Source organism: Sorex araneus, chromosome 9 (assembly GCF_027595985.1).
Source record: "Sorex araneus isolate mSorAra2 chromosome 9, mSorAra2.pri, whole genome shotgun sequence".
In the NCBI taxonomy this organism is placed as follows: domain Eukaryota; kingdom Metazoa; phylum Chordata; class Mammalia; order Eulipotyphla; family Soricidae; genus Sorex; species Sorex araneus.
In genome coordinates this window covers 64,185,468-64,208,100 of record NC_073310.1, presented here as the reverse complement: position 1 = coordinate 64,208,100, position 22,633 = coordinate 64,185,468, and the positions used below count along the sequence as shown (strand labels likewise).

At 55.9% G+C, this 22,633-nt stretch overlaps 1 protein-coding gene across 6 annotated transcripts in view; it reads right to left on the bottom strand.

Moving 5' to 3' along the window:
* FRMD4A (FERM domain containing 4A) overlaps positions 1-22,633 on the bottom strand; it is a 202,948-nt gene that overhangs the window by 76,715 nt on the left and 103,600 nt on the right. For all 6 annotated transcript variants that reach the window (XM_055146651.1, XM_055146649.1, XM_055146652.1 and 3 more), the window contains exons 3-5: positions 13,863-13,957; positions 3,930-4,022; positions 97-181 (exon numbers count right to left, since the gene is read on the bottom strand). In XM_055146651.1, the coding sequence (XP_055002626.1) occupies positions 97-181; positions 3,930-4,022; positions 13,863-13,957 (273 nt within the window). The remainder of the gene's footprint in view (positions 1-96; positions 182-3,929; positions 4,023-13,862; positions 13,958-22,633) is intronic.

The following is a 22,633-nucleotide window of genomic DNA, read 5'->3' as shown; positions in this document are numbered from 1 at the left end:
CAGTAAAATCCACCCAGACCCCATCACCCCACGGGCAAGTTCCAGTTTAAAGGCTGCTTACGGGGGCCTGCGGGCAGGCAGGGAGAAGGGGCTCACCTTGTAGATGCAGGACTTGGCGTTCAGAAAGAAGAGCTCGATGGTGGCGTTGTCCTTCAGGTAGGAGATGCTCTCTATATAGAACCTGAAAGAAAAGCCGGGGTGACATGGAGACACGGGGCTGCGGGCCGCCGGGCTCCGCGGTGGGCTTCTCCATCCCAGCTGACCCCAGGAGAGTGCCCGCCCACTGCTTCCCCGGGATTTGCTTTTTGGAGCAAAATGGGGATTTTCAAGTTCACGACCACCGTGCCTTAAGCCAAAGACGGGCTTTCTCCACCTGCCGGGAGGAGGGCGTGTAGGGGGAGCTGCGAAATTATCATCCTCAAGGGGGCGCTGGTGTGACCTGCCTGGTGAAACCCTGAGGAATTATTAATATTAAGGCAAATAAGAATTGGATTTTTATCCGGATGGAGCTTATAGATTTTTTTCTTCTTCCCTGAGATGAAACATGTTGGAATTATTAGGTTTCTGCCCCGAGTGCCTCTCCCCCATCGACTGGGCGCCGATTACATTCTTTAATCAGATAAGGGCCTTGTACCTGTCTGGGCATTGAGGCATGGGTGGGGGAGGGGGAACAGGAGCCGTGGGGAGGGGAGGGAATGGAAATGAAGAGTCTCGGGGGGAGGGGGCTGGGGGCGGGTGGCCCTGGCTCCCTGAAATGGGTGCTCCGGGCAGGGGCCAGTGGTCCGAGGGTGAGGGGGTGAGGAGAGACCAGCTTCTGGAACAGTCTGCCACGGTAACGGGGAGGGGCTCTGGGGAGCAGCTCCTGAGTTATGAGCTGGACGCTGCTCTGTGGTGGACGGCAAATCCCCCCGCCTCATGGGATACCTCTCCCAGGGATAGGGGGGCCGCGGGGCCGCTCCCCACCCAGAGCCGACTGGCTCTGCAGCCAAGGGGGCGACGAGTGTGGGGAGCCGGCACCAGAGCGCTGGTCTCCTCACCCACCCTTGCTCCTGCCCCTCGCCTCCCGGGAGCCCCTCACCCAGACCACAGAGGCAGCGGCTTCCGGTGACCATGAGTGACCCCAAGGTCTGGAAAGTCATCCCGCATTCAAATCTCGGGGTCCAGCGTCTTTGAATTTCCCAGTCAGCATCTTCCGCCCCTGTGGCAGTCAGGGGCGAGGGGACCGTCCATCTGCCCTGGCCCGACTGTGACCTCCTTAGAAGCACAGCCCCGTCTCGACAACTCTCGACACGGGGGACCAGAAAGGAGACGGAGGGTCCCAGGGGCCCGGTGGTCTGGCTGGGCCTGGGGCAGGCGGGCCCGATTCTGGGAGCAAACCCACTGCCGCCTGCCTGACACCAGTTTCCCGCGACCCCCTTCTCCCCGGGGCCTGGAAACCCCAGTGCACTCCAAACCCGCTGTGCGGCTGCATCGAAGACATTCCAGAACTTTCCCTCTGTGCGGGGGAGCGGGCAGGGCACACATGCCAAGGGTCAGACACTTCGGCTGTCTGGCAGCACTGGGAACGGACCCCCCAGGGGCTGGGCAGGCGCTGCTCCGGGCTTCCTGGGGCACGAGCTTTGGTCTTTGCGATTTCCCCCAGCGCCTGGGCGAGTCCACCGGCGGGCAGCAGGGGGCGATGCTGCCCTTCCGTCCTCGGCTGGGGCGTCCTCCAAGACCACACAAAGGACCGTGCCCGCCTGGGGGTGGGATGCCAGGGGAACCAAGGACTCCCCGCCCTTCGTGGGGTCTGCACAGGAGAGGCCGAGTCTGGGTCTGCCACCACCGAGGTTCCCGAGGCCCTGACCCCTGGGGCCTCACCACGCCAGGGACGCCCACGTCCTTGTAGCAAAATCAAACCAAAGACCCGGGCCCTCTGCTGAGCAGCCCTGGGCGGTCCCCGGTGGGCCAGTCTGGCACTGCCCGGTCTTCTGGGCAACAGAAAATGAACTTTTCTCCTGGGCTGGACTGGAGTGGGGATCTCAACAGAGCTCAGGGGTCCTGGGCTACTCCCCCACCCAGTGTGGGTCTGGAGTACAGCAGTCTGGGGGTCACCTGAGCCGCACACGAAGTGCTCAGCGGGGCACAGAGTATGGCCAATGCGTGAGGCTGCCCACAGCCACGCCAGGGGCCTCTGAGAACCCGGCTAGTGAAACCCTCCACTTCATAGCAGTTTTATGTGGAAAGCTCCAGTTTCACTTAAGTATATATATTATAAATATAAAGGGCTGGAGCGATAGCACAGCAGGTAGGGCGTTCGCCTTGCATGTGGCCGACCTGGGTTGATTCCTCTGTACCTCTCGGAGAGCCCGGCAAGCTACCAAGAGTATCCCGCCCGCACGGCAGAGCCTGGCAAGCTACCTGTGGCATATACGATATGCCAAAAACAGTAACAACAAGTGTCACAATGGAGACGTTACTGGTGCCCGCTCGAGCAAAACGATGAGCAACGGGATGACAGTGATTGACAGTAATAAATACAAATATACAGACATATATATATATATATATATATATATAAATCATAACAGGACAGGGGGTGGAAGGTAGCGGAGGAGGGCAAAGCCTTGGCCCGAGATGGCCAGGAGGGAGAGAAGGGGAGCGGGACACAGCAGGTGCCCGAGGCGTCGGGGCGCACGGCGGCAGCACCCGCGCAGGGCCCAGCCCACATGGATGGACTGAAACAGCGGCTCCGTGAAGGGGGGCGTGGTCCCTGGCGGAGGGTCGCAGCCAGTGGCGGGACTGAACCTGGATCACGTCAGAGTCGAAACCCAACCACGACTGGCTCTGGAAGGCACAGTGCCACCATCACAACTTCCAACAACGACACCCGGGTCCTCCGGCACCTGAACCCCGAGTTCCTGAATGCGGGCCCTATGCTGAGCTGGGGCCAGAGCGACAGCACAGCGGGGAGGGCGCGTGCCTTTCACACGGCCGCCCTGGGGCCAATTCCCGCACCCCAGATGGCCCGTGAGCACAGAGCCAGGAGTAAACCCCGAGTCCCGCCAGCTGTGACCCCAATACCCCAGAAAAGGTCAGCTTAGCTTAGGGTGTCGCTGGAGCCCACCGCACAACCCGCCCTCGGTCCCAGCGGCGGCTGTTTCTCCAGGAGGTCCTAGGAGGATTGACCGAGCCCTTGAGCACAGGAAATACTTGAGTTTCTGGTCCCGGGGGCCACCTTTCCTCACGTGTGCAAACCCCGGCCAGAGTACAGTCCTGCTCAGTGCCCACTCCCCGCCCACCCCCTCTTCCTTCCGGCCTCAGAGTGAGCGCGGGTATTTACAGCAACTGTCTACTTATTAACGGCCGTGACGTCAGCTCTGCCAGGAGGCCAAGGCCACAGTCTGAAGGTGGCGTTGGGCCCTGGGAAGAGGAGTGTCCTGGGAAGGAACTAATGATGCTCGGAGACCCCGTGGTCCTCGGAGTTGGGGGCATCACAGACTCAGGTGCAGGTGCAGGGCGCTGTCTGCCGTTCCCTGAAGTGGGTAATTTCCGAAGGAACTTTGATTTCCCCCTGCCAAGGGGGCGGTGGGCCTCAGCTGCAGGCAGGGCACTGCTGGGGTCCCAGCTGCGGGCTCGCTTCCGATCCCCGAGACTGGGAAGCACAAAGCCCAGGAATCAGGAGCGAGCAGGGAACGCGCCCGGGCGGCTCCCGGGCCACGCCTGGCAGGGCTGGTGACGGTGCCCGGCAAGGAACCAGCGTTGGGCAGACGCGTGCCAGGCAAGTGCCCCGACCTGGCACCACCTCCCAGCCCGGGGCTCCGACCTCTGCACACCAGTGCCCGGTGCCAAGTCCCGGAAGATGCGCCCACAGCCCCGCCGGGCTGCCCGGTGAGCGCGGGCACGACCAAGGCAGGTGGCCGCCTCGGCTCCCAGACGCCCGGACTCACCTGACGCAGAAGAACAGGACCACGGGCCCGGACTTCTTGGGGAAATCGTGTTCCAGCACCCTCCGGTCTAGCTGCAGCCAGTTCAGGTGTCCGCTGGGGGGAGAGGCACAGTCAGAGTCTGGGTGGGTGGAGCCGGGCCCGGGCGGACACGGCCCCCACAGGGCCCAGATGGATTTCCCAGGGAACCCAGGGGCAGGGAGAGCGGGTGACGCGAGGGAAGGGAGCGACCCAGCGAAGCTGGCGTCTGGGGGCTGCCGTCGTCTGCCTTGACGGCCGGAGCTTTGTCTCAGCACTTCCTGTCCCCTGCTGGGACTGTGGTGGTGGCTGGGGCCCTTGTGTGGTGGCAGGACTCTGACACTCAGGGCCAAGGCCACACCCTTCAGCTGGGGGGTGCCAGAGATTGGCGACGACACTGGGGACCCCACATGGCAGTGCCAGCAGGATGGCACTTGGCATGTGGGGTGGTTCCGGGGATCAAACTTGAGCCTCATGCCAGCAAGGCGGAGGCTCACTGCTGGGCATCCCCGGGCTGGACATACTCTCTGTTGTGCGCACCCGGCTGCCCCTTCCCTGAAAGACTAAAGACACAGCGGAAACACGGCAGCCGGGTGCACACGTGAGCCAGAGACCCCGAAACGTCCGACCCACACCAGACGCACATTCCAACATGCTCACCGAGAAGGCCCCTGCAAGGACGTCACAGCCTGAGACCCTCGGGGCCACTCTGCTCATCCCTACTAGCTCTGCCCGAACCCGAACCCCAGAGCCTGGCCCACAGCAAGCCCGACATTTCCTGATGCGAAAAACTACCAGTTTTCCTAACTTTCACGGGTTCTTTATGCTTGACTTCCACCCTAGCCCAAACCCACAGCAAGCCTGATCTCTACCAAAATGACCAATTTTCCTACATTTAATAATCTCTCGACCTCAACTTCCATTTTTCAGAATTAACATGAAAAGCACTAACATCTAACACCTCCAGAAAACTAACCCTAACCCTGGCCAGGGCCTGTCACTGCAGTGAATCTGACCCAATCATCGGCATAAAAGTACCAAACAGGCCAAATCTAACAATGGCCAGTTTTTCACTTCCCAATTGATCTTGGAACACAACAATATTTCACACCTAAACCCTACACACCCCTAACCCTAATTCTAACCCCTAATTCAACCACAGTATGCCTGACGATTACTGAAGCCAAATACTACCAATTTACCTAAATTAAACCATCTCTTTACACTGTACTTTTTAAAAATAAGTTTTATTGGATCATTGTGCGATACAGTTACAAACTTGCATGATTATGTTTCAGTCATTCAATGCTCGAGCGCCCATCCCTCCACCTGTGCACATTTTCCACCACCACTGTTCCCGGTGTCCTTCCCGCCACCCCCACCCCACCCCACCCCGTCTCTGTGGGAGGCACTTTCCTTCTTACTCTCTCTCTACTTTTGGGCATTATGGTTTGCAGTACAGGTACTAAGAGGCCATCATGTTTGGTCCTTGGCCTACTTTCGGCACACATCTCCCACCCTGGGCAATCCCTCCAACCATCATTTACTTAGTGGTCCCTTCCCCACCCCAACCCCTCTTCCCCCCGCACGTGGGGCTGGCTTCCAAACTGGCGTGATCCTCCTGGCCCTTATCTATGCTGTCGTTAGGCCTTAGTCTCATATTATGCTACTTTATATACCACAAATGAGTGCAGTCATTCTATGTCTGTCCCTCTCCTTCTGACTAATTTCACTTCACATTAATTTGTAAAAATTACGAACACAGAAGCTGACACCGAAACCTCCCAACCCTGATGACCCTTGTCCCAGGCAAATCCTCTCATGATGATAAGCCTGAACCTGACCTAGGCATAAATTGAGCAAAAACGACATATTTGACAGTCGCTAAATACATCACTTCCCTTTCCATCATGGAACGCAGCAATACGTAAGACCTAAGCCCTACACAACCCCTAACTCTTGCCCAAATCCTAACGTTAGCTTTCATTTTTAAGAATGAACACAGAAAATGCCAGTGCTGGAAAGATCCACAGACTCCTAACCCATGGCCCAGGCGAACATGATCATTGTAACAGGGCTGACCCTAGCATGGCCTCAAACCAACCAATTATCTCAGATCTGACAATCGTCCAATGCTTCAATTCCCTATTTGTCTTGGAATACAGGAATGCTTCACACCTGAATCCTACACATCCCTAACCCTCTCTCTAGCCCCAGTTCTAACTCACAGTAAGCCTGATCATTACTGATATGATAAACTAACAATTTACCTAAGTTAAATGACCTTTCCAGACTTAACTTTTACATGTAAATATGAACACAGAAGAAGCAGACACCAAAAACTTCCAGAAACCTAACCCTAACCCTAGCCTGAGGCAAATCCTATCATTTTATAAGCCTGATCCAAGCACAGACATAAACATACAAATTAGCGCAAATTTAACAACTGTCCAATACTTCACTTCCCTTTATATACGGGAAAACAGCAATATTTACCATCTAAGCTCTGCATAATCCCTAACTCTAACCCTAGCCTGAATTCTATTCCTAACCCTAACCCAAAATAAGCCTGATCTCTACTGAAGCCACAATAGACAATTTTCAAAAATTTAATGATCTCTATACACTTCAGTCTTTTTTTTTTTATTAGCATAGCAGATCATCCTCCCCCCCCCCACCGTCTTTTAAATTCAAAGTGAGATACACAGTAACAAAGTTGGTCATGATTCGGTTTTGGTCATACAATGTTCCAACACCCTTGGGGCTGGAGCGATAGTACAGTGTGTAGGGCATTTGCCTTGCATGTGGTTGACCCGGGTTCAATTCCTGGCATCCTACACGATCCCCCCAAGCAATACCAGGAGCAATTCCTGAGAGCAGATGCAGGGGTAACCCCTGAGTATCGCTGGATGTGACCCCCAAAACCAAAAAAATTTAATGTTCTTCATCACACTTTCTAATTTTGACGGGGAGGGCCACACCTGGTGATGCTCAGGGGTCACTCCCAGCTTTGTACTCAGGCGCCACTCCTGGCAGTGCTCAGAGGACCATACAGGGATGCCGGGGATGGCATCCGGCTTGGCAGTGTGCAAGGCAAGCACCCTACCTGCGTACTACCTGTCTAGCCCCTTTCATTTTTAAGAATCAAAACAGGAAAAACTAACAACTAAAACCTCCGAAAACCTAATCCTAACCCTATCCGGAGACTAACATTATCACTATAATAGGCCTGAGCCTAGCATGGCCTTAAACCAATCAATTATTCCAAATTTGACATTTCCCAATAATTCACTTCCATATTTATCTTGGACCACAGCAATACTTAACATGTTAACCCTACAAAACCCTCACACTAACCCTAACTGAACTCTAACCCTCACCCATACTAAGTTTGAACATTATTGATGTCATAAACTACCAATTTATCTAAATTTAATGATCTTTCTATACTTAACATTTACTTGTAAGAATAAACAGAGAAGATGCAGACACCAAAACACTCCAGGAACCTAACCCTACCCCTAGGCTGAAGCAAATCCTATCATTATATAAACCTACCTAAGCAGAGGCATAAATCCACCACTAGTGCAAAATTAACAATCACTCAATACTTCACTTCCCTTTTGGTCTTGGAAGACATGCACACTTACCATCTAAAACCTGCACAATCCCTAATCCTCGCCCTAATCCTAACCCAAAATAAGCCTAAAGTCAACTGAAGTAAAAAATGATCAATTTTCCTAAATTTAATGATCTCTCTCCACAGTTAATGTTCTAAGAATGAGCACACACAAAACGGCTAACTCCTAAAGCCTCCAGAACTTCACCCTAATCCTAGTTTCGACCTACCACAATCTACCACAGTTAGCATAAGCATCAATGTACCAATTAGGCCAAATTTAATAATCCCCCCTTAGTTCACGTCCCTTTTGATCTTCGAACACAGCGAGACTCACACCTAAATCCTACCATCCCAGATCCTAACCTTAACCCAAATTCTAACCCTAACCCATAGTAAGCCTGACGTTTACTGATGCCAAATACTTTCAATTTTCCTAAATTTAATAATCTCTCTACACGTAGCCTTTTCTATCTTCATTCTTCAAAAGGAAAATTAACATTTAAAACATCCAGAAACCTAACCCTAACCCTAGCCTGAAGCAGACCTATCATTACACGGAGCCTGGCCCAGGCAGAGGTACAAACCTGCCAATTAGTGCAAATTTAACAATCACACAATACTTCACTTTCCTTTTGATCCAGAAGACAGCAATACACTACAGCTAAACTCTACACATCCCTAACCCTAAGCCTGACACTTACTGATGCCCAAAACGACCAATTTTCCTAAAAATTTAATGATATCTTAATTAAAAAAAAACTGTTTAAAAAGAATTTACAAGGAAAAGCAACCACCTAAAACCCCCAGAGACCTATCCCCCACCCTAGCCCAAGTCTAATTCTGTCATTATAAGCCTGCCCCTACAGAGGCGTGAACCTACTCATTAGGCCAAAGTTAATAGTCGCCCAACACTTCACTTCCCTTTTGATCTTGGAACATAGCAAGACTTAAGACCTAAACCCTACACAATCCCTAATCCTAACCCTAGCCCAAATTTCTTGTAGGCCGACACTTACTGATGCCCCAAAACTACCGATTTTCCTAAGTTTAATGATCTCTTGTGCTTGACTTTCATTTTTAAGAATGAATGCAGAAAAACTGCACTCATTCTTAAAAATTCTTAAAAATCCTCATAAGCCCACAACAAGGGGCAAGGTAAATAAATCATGGCAGAGTTTCCGAGAACAGGGACTGGATTTTGGCATGGTCGTTAGTGGACATTTGAAACATAGAATCCAACGAGATTCAGACCAGCCACTGGCCGGGGACAGATCCACTGAGGGAGGGTTCCTGTTCCCTCCCCCCCAGACTCCCCCTTTCCTCATCCAGACCCCTTCTCACATCCCTCTCCTCCTCGGAAGAGTCAGAGCCTCTGGGAGCAAAGCAGGGATGCAGGGTGGGGGGTCTTTTCTCCCTCTGCTCCCCCTGCACGATGCCGGGGAGCTAGGCCTCCATTACTCTCATTGATTTTTCATTTGAGAATTCACATCTGTGCATTTGGCAATAATGAAGCCCCAAAGAAAAAGGCCGGCAGACACCGGGAGGGTTTGTGTTACGGCCTGACTGATGACCGTCTTTAAAGCTGAAGTGAGATCACACTCATTGGCTTGATGGCCGCGCTAAGTCAATGGCTGGGTCAGGAATATATGCAATAGCTCCCGGGCCACAGAGATTGGACGCATTTATCTAACCGTATGGCTTTTGGCTGCTGCTCAAGTTACAAGTGGACTCTGGGTTCAAGTGTCCAGAAGGCATCGAGGAGGGTTTTGTTGGAGACTGGAGCAACAGCACAGCGGGTAGGGCGTTTACCTTGCACGCGGCCGACCCGGGTTCGATTCTTCCGCCCCTCTCAGAGAGCCCAGCAAGCTACCGAGAGTATCTCGCCCGCACGGCAGAGCCTGGCAAGCTCCCCGTGGGGTGTTTGATATGCCAAAAACAGTAACAGCAAGTCTCACAATGGAGACGTTACTGCTGCCCGCTCGAGCAAATCGATGAGCAACGTGACGACAGTGCTCCAGTGCTACTGGAGAAGATCCCTGGGTTTGAGGGCGTCTGTGGGGGGTGGTACGGGTGGTTTGTTTCCAGAGATCACTTCCTGGTCGTCAGGACAGAACGGACCCTGCCTTTGATGGAGGCTCTCTCGCTGCACACAGAACGAGGTGCTACAGACAGCCAGAGCAAGAGGCAGCTGCTCTTAGAGATGTCTGGAGGAGGCTGGGGGCTCTCCTGTGGGGGGCCAGGGAGCAGGAGGTGCTCAGCGCCATCATCTCTGACGAGTCCCGAGGGCTTCGCTGACCGTGACCCGGAGCCCAGTCTTCCTGGAGCCAGGCAGCCCTCTGGCCACCAGCTCCAGGCCACACTAGACCAAGAGATGAGATCAGAGTGCAGCCAGGATGTAAATCATGGAAAGATAAATTGAATTAAGGGGCCAAGGAGACAGCATACGCATTAGGGCACATGGGGGCACCCAAGTGTGGTTTGTTCCCTGGCACCATAAGGATAGCATGGGGGGCGGGGCCCCCTCAGCACCGTATCCTTGGTGCTAGCGTTCAACCATCTGGCCCACTTGCCAAAAACCCACCAGGAGTAGCCCCTGAGTGCAGAGTTTAAAAAATAAAATTAAAAAAAACTTTTAAGTATTAAAATTCTTTAAAATATCATTTTGGGAGCTGGAGCAATAGTCGAGTGGGTAGGGTGCTGGCCATGCATGCATCTGGCCCAGGTTGCACGCAGCTGACCTGGGTTCGATCCCTGGCATCCCTTATGGTCTCCCAAGCCCTGGCAGGATGACTTCCTGAGTACAGAGCCAGGTGGAGCCCCCCTCCCCCAGTACCCCTGGGTGTGGCTCAAACCACCCCTCGCTCCCCCCATTATTTCAAACACTTTGTTGAATGCTGCATTATAAAATCCAGAGTCTTATTCACGCAAAGCATGCATTGTATGACTGGCTTCTACAATAACCTTTGCACCAAATTTAGAGTCCGCTTCTGAATACTTTAGAGGCTGCCAAAATGTCACTGCGTACATCACCCCACCCAGATCACTCCCAGGTGACCAACTGTACTTCTTACTAGGGGAGAGTTCTGAACGCTGAAAGAGGGCACAAGCAAGGACAGGCTGGCACCCGAGGGCCGGGAGCACGGGGAGCGACCCCTGCAAGCGGATTCTGAGGGTGACCACGAGCCGAAACACTGTCTATGGAGGACCTGGAGACATCTGGGTAGAGTTTCATTCAGCCCAGCAGCTGGATCTCGGCTCTGAGAAGTCAGCACATGGTCTGTAAGACAGTAACTATCTCTGCCACTCTTCTAAGTGTCTATTTCAAAATAAAAGACTAAAAAACCGGAACTTTCAGGGTCCAATATTGGGGGTGGGGGGACCGGAGTGATGGCACAGTGGCTAAGACTTGCCTTGTATGCAGCCACCCGAATTTGATCCCTGGCACCCCATAGTGTTCCCTGCGCACCGCCAGGAGTAAGTCCTGAGTGCAGAGGCAGGAGTCAGCCCTGAGCACTGCTGGGTGTGACCCACAACACAACGAAGTACAGTTTTAGGCCCGAGCAAGGCTGAGTGCGGCGGGAGCCTAGAGCTGATCCCGGGAGCACTGCTGGGAGTGAGCCCCGAGCCAGAGCCAGGAGCAGCCCCCGGGCACCACCAGATGCACCCTGTAAGACAGGGTGAGGGGCATGATAACACCAGCTCTGCAACATTAAGCCAGAAACAATGCAGAATACCCTGGGACAGAAAGTCTCACACCGAGGATGTAGACACCTACTGAACGAATGCGACTTACGGTGTGAGAGAAACTTCTAGGAACTGCCAATTTGGCACCTACAACTGCTCCAGGCAGACCTTCCCGGGCCGGGGCAGAGCCTACATAGCACCAGTGGCAACAGGCAAGAGCTGTGCCGGCAGGGCCAGTCAGGGACGCCGGAGAACGTTCCCAAGGATTGGTGTGGTTTGGCGGCGTCAGGAAATGGGCCTTCACGGGGACGGGCGTGTCACCATGGGCTGCAGGCGAGGAAGCGACTTTCACCACTTCGCTTTCAGCTGACAGTGGACAGCGTTTACACAGCACCCGCGGGGAATTAAAAAGTCTCTTACGCTCTGCAGGTCACAGAGCACAGGTGCAGGGAGGAGTCACGGGGATGACAAACCGTCTCCCCCCCCCCCCCGCCCCTGCTCACAGCCAGCTGTGCCCGCCTGAAGGCCGGGGAGAAGGACAAAGCAGATGCTGGCACTTCCTGGCAGACAGCGGCCCGGCTGACCATGATGGTGCCACTCCCTCCCTCCCCCGTCCACCAGGAGCGGAGCTGGCCAAGCGGCCTGGGTCCCGCAGCCACTGGCCCAGCTGACCGTGGCCTGAGTCACGGCCGTGCTCGGCTCTTTGCTTCTGTCTCCTGGTTCTGGTCTCTGGGGCCGGCTGTCCACCCCCGCCCCCGCCCCTCACTGTTCCCTCTGGCCTCTGCCATTCGCTGTTTCCTGCCTGACTCAGGCCCCGCCAGTCAGATCTTTTGCAGGAACCTCCACAGCTGAATTCCTGCCACTAGCTGCCCACCACTCGGACAGCGGCTGGAGAAACCCACCCCCGCACCCCGACATGGGCCAGAGGGGTCTCACCCGGGCACAGAGCCCGCGGCCTGGCCACCCCCGCCCCCGGCCTTGCCCAGGGAGCGGGCCCTTCCCCTGGGCACACGCACACTCCCGTGCACGCATGCGCACGGCTCCAAGCAAACGCTCGGGTGTGTGGGCGGTTTGCCCACGCAGGCAAGCTTGTGCACACATGCACACACACGCGTGCACACGTGCTTTTCTGGCCGTCGGACAGCAGCAGAGTGTCTGTCCCTGGGTGCTCCCCTGTGCTCCTCCCTCCAGAGAGGAGGCCCGAGTCCAACGGGGCGTGAGGGGCAGGAACCCACGGTTTCTTACTCAAAGGGGAGCGTCTAACTGGGGGCTCAGCGGGTCCAGGGGCTCCTGCCGGAGAGGGGGCCGGGAGAGGGGAGCTCAGCAGACAGACGATGGTTAGCTGGCAAGCATGGCCTCCTCCTAATTAGTGCCAGGCGCCTGCTGAGCACACGGGAGAAAGGGCAGAGCACGGGGGGGGGGGCGGTCAGTGACCCCAGCTCCACGCCCGTCGGAAGCCCCTGTGTCCTGTCTGCTCCTCAGTGCCACCTGCGGACACGGCGGATCCTTCTAGAACCTCTCCTCCTCTTCCACTGGCCCACCTTGAGCTTCCTGCTCTCCAGGGAGACGGGGTTGTGCCAGCACAGGCACCCCCAGACCACCCCGCTCCCAGGGGTCCTCCATTCCAGCTGGAGTCTCCTGCCAGGGGCGAAGACTAGGTACAGACCACTGCCCCACACTGCCTGACATGAACCCCTCCCCGTCTCGCCCAGCCTGCCTCAATGGCACTGGTTGGATGTGCGAGTGTGTGTGTGCATGTGCATGTGTGTGTGCTTGTGTGCTTGCGTGTGTGTGTGCGTGCGTGTGTGTGTGTGTGTGTGTGTGTGTGTGTGTGTGTGTGTGTGTGTGTGTGTGTGTGCAGAGCCTCCCTCCAGAAAGCCTTGTCCAGCCACTCAGGGTTTTAGAAAAAACCTCCTTAGCCCATAAAGGAGCTGGAGAAGTTCGTGTGTGTGTGTGTGTGTGTGTGTGTGTGTGTGTGTGTGTGTGCGCGTGTACTCGTGCACGCGCCAACACAGAGGAAAGGAAATGATCGAACTTCTTGCAACAGCTGATTCTTATCTGGAATTGCCGCAGGTGTTCCTGAACTCTCCTGGGACCCGCCCAATACGGGGCCATTGACACCAGAGGAAAGGGATTCCTCACCCTGGGTGTGTGAATCGGAGAAGCGCTGAGAGCCACGGGGAGTGAGTGTGGGCGAGCGTGGACGACAGGCTGGGTTCATCCCACACCCCCCTTCAGCTTAGGCCGTCAAACTGCCTAAAGGGCTTCATTTTTTGAGTCTACCACAGTCACTTCCTGTTATTGTTATTCCCAACACCAGAGAGGAAAACTTGATTTCCAGAGCTTTCATTTAACACACCCAGACAAATCTACTCTTAAGGAAACATTCCAGTTCGAAACACGGACCCGCCTGATTTTTTCAGTCCAATTTGCCTGGTAAGTGGTACTTTTAGCATGGCCCTAATTATACACATAATTATACACATGGGTGTTCTCTGAAGTCACAGATGAGCCGGGGCTGACCCCAAGCGGCTGTGGCTGACAAGTGGGCCAGGGACACTTCTGGGTCCAGCACTGTCCCGAGTGCTCTGGGCATGGAGGCCAGCACTTACGTCTCGTCCGTGAAGGCGATTCCAAAGTATTCTTTTTCCTTCAGGTTGAAGTGAGATGCCACGAGGTCAAGCAGCTCCTTGGCCAAAAGCTTGGGCTGAGGGAGAACGAGAGGGGGAGAGAGTAAGTACTTTCCCACCAGTGGGCAACCTGGTGAACTTTTAAATGCAAATTCTCAGAGCTCAAATATATCAATGCAAATGAGTTTTTTTTCTTTCTTTTTTTTTGGTTCTTTGGGTCACATACCTAGCAATGCTCAGGGGTTACTCCTGGCTCTGTACTCAGGAATTGCTCCTGGTGGTGCCGGGAATTGAACCCAGGTTGACCCCATACAAGGCAAACACCCTTCCCACTGGACTATTGCTCTGGCCCCTGAAAATGAATTTTAAAACACCCAAAGGTGTAAGACACCTGCTGAACAAGCAGCCACCGCAAGGCCATCAGTCATTGTCCGGGAGTTGCTGTCAGGGTGCACTCACCCCGTAGGACTGGGAACTCCGGGGCTCAGCTTGCCCACACAGAACACTTCATCATGAACTGACAGGAAGACAAAGTTCTTAAAAAAAAAATCCATTAATTACCCACCCATCTACCTACTCACCCACCCACCCACCCACCCATCTATCCATCCATCCATCCATCCATCCATTCATCCATCCACCCACCCACCCATCCATCCATCCATTCATCCATCCTTTTCCCGTCATATCTTTTAGTTGTTGTTTGTAGGATGACATTACTTTGTCCTCTCCCTGCTTGCCACAAGTAGCTTGTCCCGGTTTTCCCCGGAGTTTAGGCTCACCCCAGTCACACCCATCAAAGTGTTCCAGATTCTCTCCCATCCCTTTGTTTAGCTATAATCACTTCTCTATTAAGCTACTTGTGGCAAGCAGGGAGAGGACAAAGTAATGTCATCCTACAGTTGTTTTTGCTTTTTTGGTTTATTTATTTGTTTTTGCTCTTTGGGTCACACCTAGCGATGCACTCCTGGCTCTGCACTCAGGAATTACTCCTGGTGGTGCTCAGGGGACCATATGGGATGCTGGGAATCGAACCCAGGTTGGCTACATGCAAGGCAAATACCGTCCCCGCTGTGCTATTGCTCCAGCCTCCTCTCCCGTCACATCTTTAAAGGTTATTTACTCCATGTGTCTCTGTTCTAGGATCTCTAGAAATGTCATTACCATCTTTAATCTTCATCACAACCCCATGAGATGGTCCTAGTATCAACCTCACTAAGGGTGGATATTGGGGCAGTTTATTTTGAATCATGGCTCAAGAGATGCTGCCCTCCATCACACTCCGTCTGCTCGCGGTGATGTCCACTCCAAAGAATGAAGGAACCGCTACAGGGAATGTCCAGAGCCAGGCCAGTCAGGAAGCCCGGGGAGTAAAATTTATGAATGAACTGAAAATCCACCTTCTATTTGCACTTGTTTTGCCAAAGGAGAAGAAAAGTCTTCCCCTGACGAATGCTTGTTGCTGGTGTGTGGTGGTGCTGTGGCAGGTGGGAGGGGGTGCGTGTGGGTGCTCAGGGACCAGGCGGTGCTGGGGATCCAACCCAGGGCCTCACGTGCAAGGCTCGTGGCTACTTCTGAAACCGTATTCCTGGGCCCGTGATTGTTTGTACCATAAACTCCCTTAAATATCTCTGCCACGACTGAAGCAACCCTACAGCGGGGTGGGTGCCTGCCTTGCACTCGGCCGACCCGGGCTCGATCCCCGGCGCCCCATCCGCGAGCACTGCTAGGAGTAATTTCTGAGCACAGAGCTAGAAGTAACCCCTGAGCATTGCTGGGTATGAAACCAACCCCTCCCCCCCCAAAAAAAACCTCTGCCAATCCGAAAGAGAGTGCCAAGGCGCCAGGCATGAAATCACTTTGTGTTTACACTGGCAATACTTCATTCACCTCAGTCTGCTCTGAAATGACCGTAAAACAGGCGGTGCTCAGGTGGGCCACTGCTGGAGACAGGGCTTCCCGGGAAGTGCTATTCCTCAGTGACCCCCGGTCCAAGCGAACACACTGTCTTTACAACAACTGTGCCTTCCCAAGCACACTCACTAAACAGCCAAGCTCCAAGCTCACAACAATAAACAAAAGATTCCAGAAAAATGTGTGTGTGTGTGTGTGTGTGTGTGTATACGTGCGTGCAAGCGCGCGGGCATGGACACACATTCACACATTCACAAATACTTCCTGAGTCTATCCCCTACCCTGGTGGGTCTGTCAGAATTCTCTGCTGGGAGTGAATGAGAGAGTAAGACAGGAATAAGCGTGTGGGGTGATGCCAGGGACAGCACAATATTCCCTTCAAGCAACGGGTTCAAGTCCTGGCCCCCACTGCAGTGATGTCTGGGAGGTGACAAGCATCCTGAGGACAGTTCTCTGAAAGGAACCCGAGTCTTTACAGAACAGGGGCAGGGAATGTTCCAGAAACCAGGCAGTCTGGCCCTGAGGCACAATGAGTCAGACACGGCTGCTTCTCATGGGCTGCCCCTGGCCTGTCAGCCTGTGGTGTATGACTCGAGAGTGATGCTACAAACAAGCATTCAAGCGCCTCGTTCACAGGAGACCGCGGCAGCGCCTGCTCCCTCCCCAGCTCGGGGGGGCCACAGGCGGGAGGCTGCTGCGGCCAGTCAGGAAGGAGACTTGGCCAGCCCTTGGCACCCGGGAGGGCCCGGCTCTGCCGAGTCTGTCTGTCCCTGGGCTGGGTCACTCTGCTGCGGCCACTCAGAGACGTCGGCACTGACAGTGAGTTCATCCCGCACTTGGCCTTGAGCCCGCCGGTTCCAGTGGGAAAGCGGCTGCGGAAATGTCAGGCAAGTTACTGAGCCGCGGGTGGGAAGACGAAAACGAGGCACAGGAACTGCTCGAAGTAAAGCAGGCGGAAAGGGAGCTTGTTCTGGAGAAACAATAGCTGCCCACACCCCAAGCCCAGGGAAGCAAGGGGATACTCCAGTCCCGGGCGCTGCCAGTGCGGCTCCTGGTCAGAGAGAACTCCGGTCACCCACAGGCATGTGGGCACCAGGCACCAGCCAGAGTGTCCTGGTCCTAGGGAGTCCACGCGGGTGGGTGAGCAGGGAGCAAACGGAGCCTTTCGGGAGAACCCTACGCAGAGCCCTGGCTCCTGTCAGAGGAGCACGCGGCAGCTCGGGCTGACGAGACTGTCTCTGAGCGGGTCAAGAGCAAAGGGAGCTTCACTCAGGGTACCTGCCCCCAGCCCTCCCTTTCCTTCCTCCAGCTCCGCTGCGACAGCACAGACCTCAGCCAGGGACAGGCGCCCTGGGAAACGACTCTTGCAGTTAATGTTCTCTCTGTTCTTCTCCCCCTTCTCTCCCCTCTCTTTCTCTCTCTCTCCCTCTCCCCCCACCCCCTCGGAAGGCATGCGGTGGGAGTCTGGGAGTCGGCCCCGTGTCCTGCTTTCCTGCAGGCCTGGCTGGCGGGAAGGGGGGAGAGGCGTGGGGAGCCTCTGAATCGATGATGCTGGCAGGGCGTCTCAGAAGCCCGGCTCGTGAGCGAGCCGTAGTAAGCACCAGGCGCTCATTGGCTGGTCGTTACCTAAGCGGGACGCTCATTGGCTGCTCATTATCACTGGGGCGCGTGCTCATTGGCTGCTCATTTCCCGGGGGCGAGCGCTCATTGGCTGCTCATTACTCTGTTGAGTGGATGAGGTCATCCTCAGCCCGGGGCGGCTGTGCCAGCATCCCTGATGCCCCCCTCTTGGCCCAGGCTTCTTGCTGCTGCTGCTGTGGCAGGGGCAGAGGGAGGTCAGAGCCTCGTACAGGCGGATGAGGGCAACCGGGGGTATAGCAGTGACGGCAGGCCCTGGCAGCAGAGCCCGAAGGGCACCTTCTAGCACACTCTCCAGGAGCAGCCAGGTCTGAACCCCGCGGGAAGGCTGGATTCCACGCAGAACCAGCGAGGCCGTTTCCCCCAACTGGCTTAGATGACAGGGAGGCTCAGAGGGGGCGGAGAAGCCTGTCCGCAGACGCAGACGCAGACACGGCAGGTCACCCTGGGGGCAGCACAGGACCGGCCAGGCCAACTGTGGGTCCTTATGTCAATGGTGGGGGTTGGGGGAGCAGGTGGGACACTGCCAGAAGGAAAGAAAACCAACATGGATCAGTGAGCAGGGGGTCCCGGCAGGCAGATGCAGATGGGGATGAGGGTCCCGCCCCTCCCCTGCCTTCTCCCTGGCTGCTGTCTCTCCCCACCCCCACTCTGCCATCCTCTGCAGCTCTGGCTGAGCCTGGGGCTTTATCTCATTGTGTCTTGAGCTCCTGCCAAGCTTTAAAGATGAGGATACTGAGGCTTAGGATGTTGGTGAGCTCCAGGGTATCACAGGAGCTGGCTGAAAAGATTTATTTTATTTTTAAAGTTTTTCAGTATCAATATTGCAAACCACAATGCCCAAAAGGAGAGAGAGAGAGAGAGAGAGAGAGAGAGAGAGAGAGACAGACAGACAGACAGACAGACAGAGATGGAGAGAGAGAGAAAGAGAGAGAGACAGACAGACAGAGATGGAGAGAGAGAGAGAGAGAGAGAGAGAGAGAGAGAGAGAGAGAGAGAGAGGCAGGCAGGGGGTGGGGGGTGGTAATGAGAGGGACCCTGGGGCCTGGTGCTGGGAAATGTGCACTGGTGGAGGGATGGTGTTAAAACACTGTATGACTGAAACCCAATCATGAACAGCTTTGTAAGGGTCTAACTCACTGATTCAATAAAAATATCCTTTTTTTTTTGGTGGGGGGGCGGTTGGGTCACATCTGGAGATGCTCAGGGCTCACTCCTGGCTCTGTGCTCAGGAATCACTCCTGGTGGTATTCAGGGGACTCTATGGATGCTGGGGATGGAACCCTGGCCAGCTGTGTGTGAGGCAAGCATGGCCCTATCCACGGCGCTATCTCTCTGGCCAGAGCACTGTAGCACTGAACTGTTGTCCCACTGTTCATCAGTTTGCTCGAGTGGGCACCAGTAATGTCTCCATTGTGAGACCTGTTACTGTTTTTGGTATATGGAATACGCCACGGGTAGCTTGCCAGGCTCTGCCATCCCAGAGCGTTATTTTTCAAATGCTGAGCACAAAGCCAGCACGTTGCAAATAGCTCAAAGCTGCTTTTTCTAAATGCAAGAGAATTTCGTAGATTTAAGTGTCTTGCAGGAGGCGGGGAAGGGAGCAGGCTTATGTTGACTGGTGGTTTTCAGCCCGGAGCAGGCCCTGCCACATTACAGTAGGCGCCTGATCAAGGTTTCTCTAGTAGGCAGCTAGGGGCTTAATCTATTCTTGCCAGGCCAGTGGGAAGCATGAAGTGGACGCTCAGGCCAGGCTGCATGGAAGCACAGGCAGGGTGGGTGGGGCGCTGGATGGGGCCGGACGGAAGGTGCCCAGGTGCTCAGGGCAGTGGTCCTACTGGGTCACAGACCTCCTGACGGAGGCTGGGGGCCACCCTGGCAGCATTCTCCTTGGACACCCGAGAAGGGACCGGTACCCTCCACCCTTCTCACCACCGACTATGACTGTGACTGGCTCTTTTGGTTTGTCATTTCTTTCTTTTTTTTTTTTTTTGCTTTTTGGGTCACACCCAGCGATGCTCAGGGGTTACTCCTGGCTTTGCACTCAGGAATTACTCCTGGCAGTGCTTGGGGGACCATATGGGATGCCGGGGATCGAACCCGGGTCGGCCGCGTGCAAGGCAAACGCCCTACCCGCTGTGCTATCGCTCCGGCCCCTGTCATTTATTTCTGAGTCTTGTGGTGGCCACTCTCGATGTGCTGGGGGACAGGGCAGTACTGCGCTCTGTCATTGGGGCCGTGTCCCCGCCCAGCCGGCTCCTTGTCATCGCCTCCCTCCACTTCCTCTTTTCTTGCTTCCAGCAGACTCTGCCATTGGGTCTAGGATTGGGGAAACCTTGATAGTTTCCCCTCCCCAGCCCCCACCACACACGCTTGAGCCCTGATCCCTTCCCCTCTCCTCCCGTCCTTCAAAAAGCAAATCGTGTGTGTGGAGCCCCGGTCTCACACAGGTAGGCGTGACGTCACCACGAGCCACAACCTGGCCCGCTGCACCACACTCTCGACTGTTCCATTCCGCGCCTGGGTCTCCCCACCTGGTCTCCCCGACACTTGGCTAGTACAGCAGCTCGGTCTTGGCGGCGGCAGCAGTGTGTGTCTGCCGGGGGCGGGGGGAGTTGGGGTTATCTGCTCCATGCCCGAGAATGATGCCCGGTGATATGGCCCTGGCAGTGTGTGTAATTAGGCTCCTTCAGGAAGGCAAACGGCCTTTGCCAGCAGCCGGGCAGAGACCCAGCCCCTCGGGAGCCAGTGGGCAGGTGTTCTTTAGGGGGCTCCTGCAGATGGACACATGAACACAGAAACAGACACACATACACACAGACACAGACACACACACAGACACACAGACACAGACACACACAGACACACACAGACACACACACACACACTCCAGACTGCTCAGGGCAATGTCACAGAGCACGTGTCCGGGAGAGGGGGTTATCCCCTGCAGCCACGCCGCCTTCATGCCATGTCAGCTGAGCTGGTGAGGCAGAAACACAGACTCCCCAGAAAGAGAGGGACAGACACAGAAGGACTGCACTCGTTTGTGGAATATAAAATTACATAGTATGAGACCGACACCCAAGGACAGTAGAGACAGGGCCAGGAAGATTGCTCCATGGTTGGAAACTGGTCTCATGAGCTGGGGGAGAAGGCAGCTGGATACAGAAGGGATCACTAAGTCAATGATGGTTGGAGGGATCGCTCGAGATGGGAGATGTGTGCTGAGAGTAGATAAAGGACCAAACGTGATGGCCTCTTAGTATCTGTATAGCAAACCATAATGCCCCAAAGTAGAGAGTATGGGGGAAACTGTCTGTCATAGAGGCAGGGGGAGGGGTGGGAGGGGGGTAATACTGGGGACACTGGTGGTGGAAGATGTGCACTGGTGGAGGGACGGGTGTTGGATCATTGTGAGGTTGTAACTCAGACATGAAAGCTTGTAACTATCTCACGGTGAATCAATAAAATAAAAAAACCATCGCTTCTCTCGGGCCACAGACATGGACCTGCTCCAATCAGAATCAAAATCGCCCTCTGAGAGTGCGGCCACACCTCTGCCCACGGGAGCCCGTGTGAACCATCCTCTGCAGAGGGAGACGAGGGCAGACGAGGCACCGCGGGTCTCTGGGGCGCGGGCTCGCCCCCGGGGGGCTCCCCGCGTGTTTGGGCACTGACAGCTGGCGCACAGCCTCTGCTCGGGACACGCCTGCCCGGCCATCCGCCCCGTCGCCACCCCGCTGGCCAGCACCTCACTCGGCCAAGCGCTCTCTTGCCATCTGCAGTGCCCGCGATGAGGAGGGCTGGAGAGGGGGAAAAACGTGCACCAGAAAGGGCTTCCCGGGATGCTCCGGGGTGGGAGATGGACTTTAGGCTGAAAAACATTTATTCTCCAAGAGCAGCGGCACCAAAGGCAGACAGGCTGGGCACAAAGGCGCGGCGAGCTCTGCCCAGGGCGGGCGGGGACTGCAGAGACCCCGCTCCTTCCTGGATCAGAAACACCCGGACCGTGGACCACCGCCCACTTCCAGACGGCTTGGAGCAAGACAGCATGGGGGGTGGGGGTGACTGGGAGCAGAGTCTGGCGGAGTTGGGAGAACAGGCTCGGCCGCCCCCTCCGCTGCGGTGCCCTGCCAGGCTCAGAGCCCCTGGAAAGCCCAGCTGGCCCCACCCACACGGGGGCGTGTCCTCAGCCAGCCCCGCCCCCGCCCCATCTCCACAACGATGGACGTGACAGCCCCCAGAGAGACCCCAGCCCGCAGCTGGCTCTGCTCCGGGGTCCTCGTTCCCACCCCATGGAGCACAGGTTTCAGAGCCCCCTGCAAGGGGACGGACTGGGCCGGGGAGTCTCCGGCCAGCTCTGATGTTGCTAACACAGTTCCCACGAGGCCGCCGCCCGGGCGTCCTTCCCAGGTCGAGCCTGGCCAGGACCTGGAAATCAGCCTCGGTGCAGGACTCCCGGCCTGGCAGGGCCCGGGGCAGCACCACCCGGAGAGGCGAGAGCAGGTGAGCAGGGCGGGGCTGTGCCTGTGCAGGGGCCCCGTTTCCTGCCCGCTCCTGGGGCCCTCTGTCCTTCGGGCTCCTGCCCCGCTCTCCTGTGCTCCGACAGCCGCCCTGCCCAGCCCCCAGCCCGCTGCTTTCCTTTCCAGGAACGGAGACTCGGGAGCAGGAACTGTGTCGCCTGTGTGTTTATTTCCACAGAGCCCGCCACAAGCAAATGTTCCATGTTAAATGACTGCGCCAGTGAGTAAATGAACGGCTGGAGCGAGGGAGCGTGTCCGAGACACAAGCCAGCCCCGTGGGGAGCCGCAGAGCGGGGTGGGGGCGCAGGCGCTGCCCCTGCTGGCACCCAGACCAGGCTGGGTCTCCAGCCCCCCACGGTCCCCTCGGCGTGGCTGGGGTGGCCCTGGGCTTCCCGCTGTTCGCAGGCCCGAGCAGCCTCACCCTCACACCCTGGCACCAAGCCCTGCCCGGGTGGCTGGGCATGGCCCCGCACGCCCCAGGCTACCTGGGAAGCCCCTCACCTCCTCCTCCACCACATGAAACACCCCGTGTCCTCCGGAGCTGCCTCCTGATGGAGACCCTGCTGCTTGCCCACAACCCCTGCAGGGGTGCACCCCTCTCAAGGTCTGGCCGCCCCCTCCCAGTAAGCATGCCCCCCAAGCTGGGGTCTCACCCTCCCAGGCAGGGTCTGGGGCAGG